The sequence below is a fragment of the Oncorhynchus gorbuscha genome, linkage group LG18 (assembly GCF_021184085.1).
Source record: "Oncorhynchus gorbuscha isolate QuinsamMale2020 ecotype Even-year linkage group LG18, OgorEven_v1.0, whole genome shotgun sequence".
NCBI classification, from domain to species: Eukaryota; Metazoa; Chordata; class Actinopteri; order Salmoniformes; family Salmonidae; genus Oncorhynchus; species Oncorhynchus gorbuscha.
Genome location: NC_060190.1, coordinates 15,684,984 through 15,695,949, shown reverse-complemented (window position 1 = coordinate 15,695,949; position 10,966 = coordinate 15,684,984). Strand labels below are relative to the sequence as shown.

General features: G+C 45.3%; 1 protein-coding gene across 1 annotated transcript; it reads right to left on the bottom strand.

Moving 5' to 3' along the window:
- Positions 1-4,644: 4,644 nt before the first annotated feature.
- LOC124003989 (E3 ubiquitin-protein ligase TRIM39-like) lies at positions 4,645-8,363 on the bottom strand. Its single transcript, XM_046312702.1, has 2 exons — positions 8,327-8,363; positions 4,645-6,508 (listed from the first exon to the last, which is right to left on the bottom strand). The coding sequence occupies exon 2, from the start codon at positions 6,504-6,506 to the stop codon at positions 4,824-4,826; it is 1,683 nt and encodes a 560-aa protein (XP_046168658.1). The 5' UTR covers positions 6,507-6,508; positions 8,327-8,363; the 3' UTR covers positions 4,645-4,823.
- Between the last annotated feature and the right edge of the window lie 2,603 nt (positions 8,364-10,966).

The window sequence follows — 10,966 nt, the reverse complement described above, 5'->3', positions numbered from 1 at the left end:
TTTTGGGATTCAGTTCATTTGCATGGGAGGGGGGATTCTGTATAAGCACTTTGTGCCATCTACTGATGTAAAAAGGGCGTTATAAATACATTTGATTGTGTGAATCGCTGTGCTAACAGGAAATAAGCAGAAAGCAAAACAACACTCTACACCCTGACAGATAACCTTCATGACTCATGTTGGTGTTGGAGGGAATTCAAATGAAGATCAGATCAATTAATGTATGCGGTTTACAATCGATTTAGCTCTGGAATTGAGACAGTCTAAGATATTTACAGACATAAGACTCTCAAAGGCCAAGGCACTCTGAGCCTGTGGGGTGTGGGCATTGGGCACACACACTACTACACCACTGACAGGACAAGAGTGTTTGTGTGTGTGTGTGTCTGAACGCCTTTAGTTTGTCTGCATGTAAGTGTCGGTGGTGATGCGTGCTATGCGTGTGACTTTCTTTTTGTTTTTTTCTGTGTGTGTTTTTGTGCTTGAGTCAGTGTTGGTGTATGCATGTGCCTATTTCTGTGTGTGTGTGCGTGTGCGCGTGCATGTGACTCTACAGCAGCAGTCAGATGGCCTGGCTGCCAGTCTGCGTTGGCCCTAATGGTGTGTGACAGGGACAGATCCGTTATGCCACGTCTTATTGGGCCCGTCACATCTCTGCCAAGGGCACGCATGACGAGCTGCCATGTGAGATTAGCTTGGAAACAGCCCGAACATTCCGGAAAGACGAGGTTTGTCCTCCTCACTACTGCTCAGCCTCGGCCCAAATTCTCCTGATGCACAGGTATTGTGTTTAGTCATAGCACCTTTATCACCGAAGCGAGGACGAGCCACCTCAATTAGTTGTTTCTGATGAAATCAGTCTAATGAAAAAGTTGTCGGGCTCACCTTTCCAGGCAAGCAGATGCCATAGACACACTCTTTAATGTTAACCGGCTACGACAGCAGACATTCAGCCAGTGCTAAGCTGAAATAAACAGAATTATTAGTTTTTGTCTGTGTTTGAAACCATAATTACACAGTCCCCCCGCTTGCTATGATAAGTATCACAGTGTGTGGCGTGTGTGTTATTGTACACCAGGAAAGGATTTGTTTAAAAAGCAGCAGGACATCCTTGTAAGGGCCATTATGCAGTGAAATCAGCAAGCAGTAGGAGAGCCCACTTACAGCATGGCTGTAAGAGCCCTCTTGTAGGTGTGAGTGTAGTAAGTCATCTCTGTGTAGGTGATATTGTGCAATTCACCCTACATTGCTGACCCACATTGCATTATATTCCACCTAGTCCAATAACAAAAAGAACACCATTGCTGTTCAGCCTTACCTTTTAAAACATATGTTCATACTCAAACCCAGGCACACAACCGCAACAACTCCATTCCTTGAAAATGCTGCTCCATTTCTGCAGTCCGTGCCCTCTGACTCATGCAACAGAATCTTGGGCAGATCTCAACCACTGTTACAGTAATCTAGCTCAAATAAACATCATTTTTCAGAGTCAAACTCAGACACAAGACCCCAACAATCAATTCCTCGGCAGAAGTCCTTCTGTTCTTCTGCAGTGCCCCCTGATTCAGGTAACAGAACTTGGTCCATTCTCCACCAGTGTTTCAGTGACCTAAATAAGATCCCGATTAACAACCATTTTCAAGTCTTGCCATAGATTTTCAAGCCCATTTAAGTCAAAACTGTAACTAGGCCACTCAGGAACATTCAATGTTGTCTTGGTAAGCAACTCCGTTGTATATTTGGCCTTGTGTTTTAGGTTATTATCCTGCTGAAAGGTGAATATATCTCTCCCAGTGTCTGGTAGAAAGCAGACAACCAGGGGCCTCAGTTATAAAACTGTTCTTAGATTTATACTTGAACTTAGTCGAAAGATCATTCCCGACAGTGTGCTTACGTTCGTTTCATAAAAGATACTAAGCATAAAAAACGTTGCTTACGCAGGTTTTAAGAAGCCCATTTGTAACTTAAGCACCCGTACGGCACCTGCCCTTCAGTAGTCCGATGGTGCGCTCCACAACCGGCCTTGTTCTGCTGGTCAGATGAAGCAGATGCTAAGCTACAGGACTGTTTTGCGAGCACAGACTGGAATATTTTCCGGGATTCCTCCAATGGCATCGAGGAGTACATCACATCTGTCATTGGCTTCATCAATAAGTTCACCAATGACGTCATCTCAACAGTGACCGTACGTACATACCCCAACCAGAAACCATGGATTACAGGCAGCATCCGCACTGAGCTAAAGGATAGAGCTGCCGCTTTCAAGGAGTGGGACTCTAACCCAAAAAGTAATCCCGCTATGCCCTCCGACGAACCATCAAACAGGCAAAGCATCAATACAGGATGAAGATCGAGTCGCACTACACCGGCTCTGATGCTTGTTGGATGTGGCAAACCATTACAGACCATTACAGACGACAAAGGGAAGCACAGTCGAGAGCTGCCCAGCGACACGAGCCTACCGGACGAACTAAACTACTTCTATGCTCGCTTCGAGGCAAATACCACTGAAACATAAGAGCATAAGAGCACCAGCTGTACTGGAAGACTGTGTGATCACGCTCTCCGCAGCCGATGTGAGTAAGACCTTCAGACAGGTCAACATTCACAAGGCCACAGGGCCAGACGGATTACCAGGACATGTACTGCGAGCATGCGCTGACTAACAGCAAGTGTCTTCACTGACATTTTCAACCTCTCCCTGTCTGAGTCTGTAATACCAACGTGTTTTAAGCAGACCACCATAGTGCCTGTACCCAAGAACACTAAGGTAACCTGCTTAAATGACTCCCGACCCGTAGCACTGACGTCTGCAGCCATGAAGTGCTTTAAAAGGCTGGTCATGGCTCAGATCAACACCATCATCCTAGAAACCCTGGACCCACTACATTTTGCAAACCGCCCCAACAGATCCACAGATGATGCAGTCGCTATTGCACTCCATACTGCCCTTTCCCACCTGGACAAAAGGAACACCTATGTGAGAATGCTATTCATTGACTACAGCTTAGCGTTCACAACCATAGTGCCCTCAAAGCTCATCAATAAGCTAAGGAACCTGGGACTAAACACCTCCATCTGCAACTGGATCCTGGACTTCCTGACGGGCCACACCCAGGTGGTAAGGGTAGATAACAACACATCTGCCACGCTGATCCTCAACACAGGGGCCCCTCAGGGGTGCTTGCCAAGCCCCCTCCTGTACTCCCTGTTCACTCATGACTGCATGGCCAGGCACGACTGGCCATGCAGTCATTGATATTGGTGATCAGGCCTACCACTGCTGTGCAGATGACACAGCAGTGGTAGGCCTGATCACCAATAACAATGAGACAGCCTATAGAGAGGAGGTCAGAGACCTGGCCGGGTGGTGCCAGGACAACAACCTCTCCCTCAACGTGATCAAGACTAAGGAGATGATTGTGTGGACTACAGGAAAAAGAGGACCGAGCACGTCCCCATTCTCATCGACAGAGCTGCAGTGGAGCAGGTTGAGAGCTTCAAGTTCCTTGGTGTCCACATCACCAACAAACTAACATAGTCCAAGCACACCATGACAGTCATGAAGCGGGCACGACAAAACCTATTCCCCCAACTGAAAAGATTTGGCATGGGTCCTCAGATCCTCATGGGTCCACAGCTGCACCATCGAGAACTGGTTGCATCACTAACTGGTATGGCAACTGCTCAGCCTCCGACCGCAAGGCACTACAGAGGGTAATGCAAATGGCCCAGTACATAACTGGGGCCAAGCTTCCTGCCATCCAGGACCTCTGTACCAGGCGGTGTCAGAGGAAGGCCCTGAAAATTGTCAAAGACACTAGCCACCCTAGTCATAGACTGTTCTCTCTGCTACCACACGGCAAGCTGTACCGGAGCGCCAAATCTAGGTCCAAGAGGCTTCTAAACAGCTTCTACCCCAAGCCATAAGACTCCTGAACATCTAGTCAAATGGCTACCCAGACTATTCACATTGCCACCCACTCCCCTCTCACCATCACTGCCACTCTCTGTTGTCATCTATGCATAGTCACTTTTAATGAACTCTACCTACAACTAACCGGTGCCCCCACACATTGACTCTGTACCGGCACCCCCCTGTATATATATATATTTTTTTTACTGCTCCTCTTTAATTACTTGTTACTTTTATCTCTTATTCTTACCCGTATTTTTTGAAACTACGCTGTCGGTTAGGAGCTCGTAAGTAAGCATTTCACTGTAAGGTCTACACCTGTTGGATTCGGCGCATGTGACAAATAAAATTTGATTTGATTTTACAATGAGGCTCAGAGAATTAAGCATTTTTAAAGAGAATTCACTGCTATTCTACACATTTTGCCATGAGGCTGAGAGAAAATGTTGCAGTTTTACACCTAATTACCTGTAATTCTAAACATTTTGGCCATGGCTTATGACATGTTCATATGCTATATGGGGAGAAGGGGTTTGGGGCCCCCAGAGCCCGTGGGCCACCCGCCTTGCGGGGGAATGCACACCTGCTTGCTGTTCCCGTCAGACCAGATTGGATCAGTTCAATTAGCAATGACAGGAATGATGTTCCCCACTCTCCTTTGGCATTTTCCTTCAGCCATCAATCCAACATACAGAAACAGATCAACACACACAGTTTAGGGAAGAACATTACTTTTTCTTTATTTTCACAAGAAAAACGAGAGAAACAGTTGCATTGATACATTTATATCTGGAGATTAGCTACATCAGAGTACACACAATATACAGGAATGAAGGCCAGAATTACTAAGTCACTGTATCCTCATCCTAAAAATAAAAAAAATCAACTATTTGTTTATATCGACTCACACCCCGAGCACTGGGCCAGTCATGTGACTGACAGGAGAGATGACCAGTGGAGCTACGTTTCTTTTACCATCAGGATACCCACAGTGGAAGTATGGATAGAGTTTCTCAGTGAATTTGTAGCCAGTGAAAGAGCAGATGTGAGATCTGGCTGTGGCATCCACATCATAAATGGAGACCCGACCCTCCTCATAATCCACAAACACCCCCACCTTCTGGGGCTTCTTTTTCAGGTAGTAGTGTACTTTGGGGTCATTAGGCATGTAGTCATTATCTGTATCCAGGCCAAATGTCCAGAGTCCATCCTCAGGGCTCAGTGGTAACCACCCCTGCCTATTGATCGACTCAGTGGCCACTCCTAAATCCCATTCAGTCTTCCCCTTCACCTGTACCTCAAAGTAAGATTTCCCCGAGGAGAACCCTTCCTTCCCCAGGACACTGTATGTATAAGTAAACCTCTTTGGGTTCCTCAAGAAATTCTGTGATTGATCCCCACACCTCACTTGTTTCCCATCCACGGACAGGATTAGTTCCGGATGTGCTGTATCAGGGTCCAGAGTCACATCCATTGCATACTGCTGAATCTTCTTTGTCTTAGCTTCACACAACGTCCTCAGCTCATTCTCCATCTCATTATGAAATCTCTTTACCTTACTCATCAGTTTGTCCTCCAGCTGAGATACAGCTCTTTTCATGTACCCCATGCGCAGGTGGCTTTGAACACTGATCTCAGACCAGTTCTTGGTCTTTACTGAGAGACACCAGGACGGGGAGCTCTGGAGGAGTTGGAGATGGTCCTCAGTGTGTGAGAGCTGCCCCAGCTCAGAGCTTATCCTCTTCAGCTCAGTGATTTCTTGCTCCAGTTCTTTAACAAGACCTTCACCCCACCTGTCCACAGCTTCTTGCTTCTGATCAATCACACCAATGAGCTCAGCCTGAAATCTCTCAATGGAGTGAACTAGAGCGGTGAAAACCTGCACTTTGCCAAATATATCCATCTCAGTGTGTCTCTTGCTGAGATCTACTGAGTGTTTGATCTCCTTGACCTTCTGCAGATGCTCCTGAATCATCTGCTTCACTTTTGCCTCTGTCTTCCCAAGCTGAGCCTTCCTTTGGTCACATTCTTCTTCCAGAGGTATGCTGTTGTGAGCCTTGTGGTCAGTCTCTGAGCAGAACTGACACACACATGTCTGGTCAGTCCGACAGAACAGCTTGAGGAGTTTGTTGTGTTTCTTACATACCTTGTCTTCAAGGTTCTTCACAGGGTCGATCAGTTGGTGTCTCTTCAGGGCTGGGGCTATCTGATGATGCTCCAGATGAGTGTCACAGTACGAGGTCAGACAGATAAGGCAGGACTTCCGAGCCTTGCGCTTCCTGCCAGTGCAGACATCACAGACCACTTCTCCGGGCTCTGCAGCGGAATCCTCTCTGTCTCTCACTCTCAATCCCTTGAAATGCTCCGCAACTCCTTTGAGTGTTCTGTTGACATCTGATTCAGGTCTTCTGTGGAATATCTTGTTACACAGGGGACACTGGCACAGATCTGTGCTATCCCAGTATCCTTTGATACAGGCCTTGCAGAAGTTGTGTCCACATGGGATGGAGACTGGGTCAGTAAACACATCCAGACAGATAGCGCACTGGAACTGCTCTTCAGACAGGAGACTGCTGGGCGATACCATATCTGGAACACATAATGAACAGTTATTGGAATGAGTGAGCTTTGATATCTTTGCTTACCAAACGTACAGTGCCCTTCAGAAAGTATTGATACCTCTTGACTTATCCCACATGTTGTTGTGTTACAGCCTGACTTCAAAATTTATTCAATATAATGATTTTCTCACCCATCTACACACAATACTCAGTAATGACAAAGTGAAAACATCTTTTTAGAAATGTTAGCTCATTTATAGAAAATGAAATAGAGAATTATCTAATGTACATAACTATTCATACCCCTGAGTCAATACATGTTAGAATCACCTTTGGCAGCGATTACAGCTGTGAGTCTTTCTGGGTTAGTCTCTCAGAGCTTTGCACACCTGGATTGTACAATATTGGAACATTATTATTTGTATAATTCTTCAAGCTCTGTCAAGTTGGTTGTTGATCATTGCTCTATAGCCATTGTTATGTTTTGCCATAGATTGTCAAGCAGATGTAAGTCACTCCTACTCCTGCTCCCTCTTTCCAGCGCTCAACGTTTACGGTCTACTAACCACTGGTCCAACTTCCTAACCCTGTCATCTCCTGGTCAAAGATGAGAATCACCTCTTAGGGACCAGGATGCGGAGGACCTGCTTTCCTGTACCCTATGGTTCCACGTCAGCTCTGGAGAGGGGTTCTGGAGAGGGAACCCACTCCTGCCACCTGCCCTAAAGGGCACACAAATCCCTCGCCGCTGGACACCCAGGTATCTCCCGCACCATCCAATCCCTCTCCAATAAATACTGGTGGCCCAGGATGTGGCCCAATATGTCAACTCATGTTCGGTATGTACTCATCAGCGGCCTTGGTCACATCTTGTCCATAAACTTTGTAACGGATCGTCTCCTTTCTGATTGTTTTACCACTATTCTAGTTGTTGTTGACAAATTCCTCTGCCCTGGCAACCCACATTGCGCGCACCTGGCAACCATCATTGCGCACACCTGTTCCCCATCGTTAAGCACACCTGGACTTCATCACCACCCTGATTAATCTCCCTTCATACTCAGTCATCAAGCAGTATTGGTTTAGTGACGTTCAGTACGCTGCTGTTTTGTATTTTCTTCATGTTTATTATTATTAAACTCACCTTCTGCACCTGCTTCCTGACTACCTGCTTATACGTTACAGAAATTCACTGCATGACTGAGGGACCTTACAGATAATTGTATGTGTGGGATACAGAGATGAGGTAGTTGTTCAAAAATGATGTTAAACACTATTGTTGCAAACAAAGTGAGTCCATGTAACTTATTATACGACTTGTAAAGCACATTGTTACTTCTGAACTTAGTTAAGCTTGCCACAACAAAGGGGTTGAATAGTTATTAACTCAAGACATTTCAGCTTTTCATTTTGAATTCATTTGTAAAACATTCTAAAAACGTTATTTCACTTTGACATCCATTTCCAATGCTGTCTGTAACACAACAGTTGGATAGAAACTGAAGGGGTGTGAATAATTTCTGAAGGCAGAGTAGTACTAACTGTACATTCATTTAGAATTAGAGAGGTTCAAATTGTATTGGTCACATACACAGCAGATGTTATTGCGAGTGTAACGAAATGCTTGCGCTTCTAGTTCCAACAGTGTACCAATATCTAACTTGTAATTCCACAACAACTACCCAATACACACAAATCAAAGTAAATGAATGGGATAAGAATATATACATATACAAATATACATGCAAATATATTTTGTGTACAAATGAGTTTTTCTTTTGCCTAAAGACGAACAAGTAATAACAGGTGAGGACACAGAAAGGGCTGTGATTAACTCTTTACTCACCTTTGTTTGTGTGTATGAATGTGTCTGTGTGGACACTGCTCTCTCCACCACTCTGGTCCTAGTAGTGCAGCTGTGTATAGGAAACCTCTGAAGATGAGACAAAATGAGACAAGATGTGTTACATTCCACTTCTATCAACTCTCTGATGCTCCTTCCCACCAGTTGAGTGACAGAATACCTGTCTCTATTTCCTGCTCGGGAAGTTCACCATTCACAGCTCATGCACTTATATCATATCGACATAACTGTTCTTTAAAACCCTTTTGCACCATTCCCGATATGGCTTCACCTTTCGGGTATGAAAACCAGCTTTTAAAAGATGAGGGAAGGCTTACCCTTTTACACCAAAACTGTGATATGGTAAAAATAATAATTCTAGTGAAACAACTACTTCCCAGTTTCATAGAATTAAAGAGGTTTATGGGTAGAAACAACAGGAAACAGTGACATAGTATAGAAACACTTATAATTTTGACATGAAATCGATGTGTCAAGGCTGTTTGAGGAGATGAGGTGGGGGAGGATCATTGTTATGGCAGGGCTTGTCATCAAAAGGCTTCTGGATTAACGAGACATTGGCATCACTCCAGACCTAAACATGTAACCCATCCAGACTGTCATGTCTGTGTAGGTCTGTCTGCACGTCCCGCCTCCCTTTTACACTGAAGGAATGAATATCCTGATTAATAACGTGGAAGCCAGTTGAGTGCTGAGTGATGGGAAACGCTGAGGAAGGAGGAAGTATCCTGTTTTTGATTTTGTTTCGGCAGTTTACTGGAAAGTACTTCCTCTTTGCATTTGTAGCTGTTGTTATGCAAACATGTGTTTACAGTCAGTTGAGTCTTGCAAGGCTGTACAGGTCGCACATAGCTACAATTGTCAGTCCGAATTGTCTGACTAAACCTGCTATGATTACCTCATGAAAGGTGCAAGAACAATGTTTCTTTCTGCAGTAGGCCTCCCCCCATTGTGGGTTTGCTTGAACACTATCCTCCTAACCTGATTGTAAGGAAGAATACAATCCTCCGGCCGCTCTCAGAAGACTCAGAAATTCTCCTTTGTTTGCTGCTCATGCACAGTTTGACATCACCTCAGATAATAAAACCTCCAGTCTCCAGTATCCTTCCCCTCTATACTCTACCATGACCATACAGTCTGATGTATTTCAGCACAGCTTTGTCAGTTTGCCTTTAAACTGACAGGTGCTTCAACCACAAACGTTTGAGGCATTTTTGCGAGGCTGTCAGAAGTCCTTTATGCAGTTAGAACCACTGCGTTATAGTGGATTTCCATACAATAGATGGCCGTTTACTGATAATGAATTGAAGTAATATAATAGTCGGTCACTGTTGACCAACTTGTCAATAGCTGTTGACTACAGTTTAGCGTTCAACACCATAGTGCCCTCAAAGCTCATCAATAAGCTAAGGAACCTGGAACTAAACACCTCCGTCTGCAACTGGATCCTGGACTTACTGACGGGCCACACCCAGGTGGTAAGGGTAGATAACAACACATCTGCCACGCTGATCCTCAACACAGGGGCCCCTCAGGGGTGCTTGCCAAGCCCCCTCCTGTACTCCCTGTTCACTCATGACTGCATGGCCAGGCACGACTCCAACGCCTTCATTAAATTTGCAGATGACACAGCAGTGGTAGGCCTGATCACCAATAACAATGAGACAGCCTATAGAGAGGAGGTCAGAGACCTGGCCGGGTGGTGCCAGGACAACAACCTCTCCCTCAACGTGATCAAGACTAAGGAGATGATTGTGTGGACTACAGGAAAAAGAGGACCGAGCACGTCCCCATTCTCATCGACAGAGCTGCAGTGGAGCAGGTTGAGAGCTTCAAGTTCCTTGGTGTCCACATCACCAACAAACTAACATAGTCCAAGCACACCATGACAGTCGTGAAGCGGGCACGACAAAACCTATTCCCCCAACTGAAAAGATTTGGCATGGGTCCTCAGATCCTCAAAAGGTTCTACAGCTGCACCATAGAGACTGGTTGCATCACTGCCTGGTATGGCAACTGCTCAGCCTCCGACCGCAAGGCACTACAGAGGGTAATGCAAATAGCCCAGTACATAACTGGGGCCAAGCTTCCTGCCATCCAGGACCTCTGTACCAGGCGGTGTCAGAGGAAGGCCCTGAAAATTGTCAAAGACACTAGCCACCCTAGTCATAGATTGTTCTCTCTGCTACCACACGGCAAGCTAGGTCCAAGAGGCTTCTAAACAGCTTCTACGCCCAAGCCATAAGACTCCTGAACATCTAGTCAAATGGCTACCCAGACTATTCACATTGCCACCCACTCCCCTCTCACCATCACTGCCACTCTCTGTTGTCATCTATGCATAGTCACTTTTAATGAACTCTACCTACAACTAACCGGTGCCCCCACACATTGACTCTGTACCGGCACCCCCTGTATATATTGTTGTTTTTAACTGCTCCTCTTTAATTACTTGTTACTTTTATCTCTTATTCTTACCCGTATTTTTTTAAACTACGCTGTTGGTTAGGGGCTCGTAAGTAAGCATTTCACTGTAAGGTCTACACCTGTTGGATTCGGCGCATGTGACAAATAAAATTTGATTTGATTTTACAATGAGGCTCAGAGAATTAAGCATTTTTA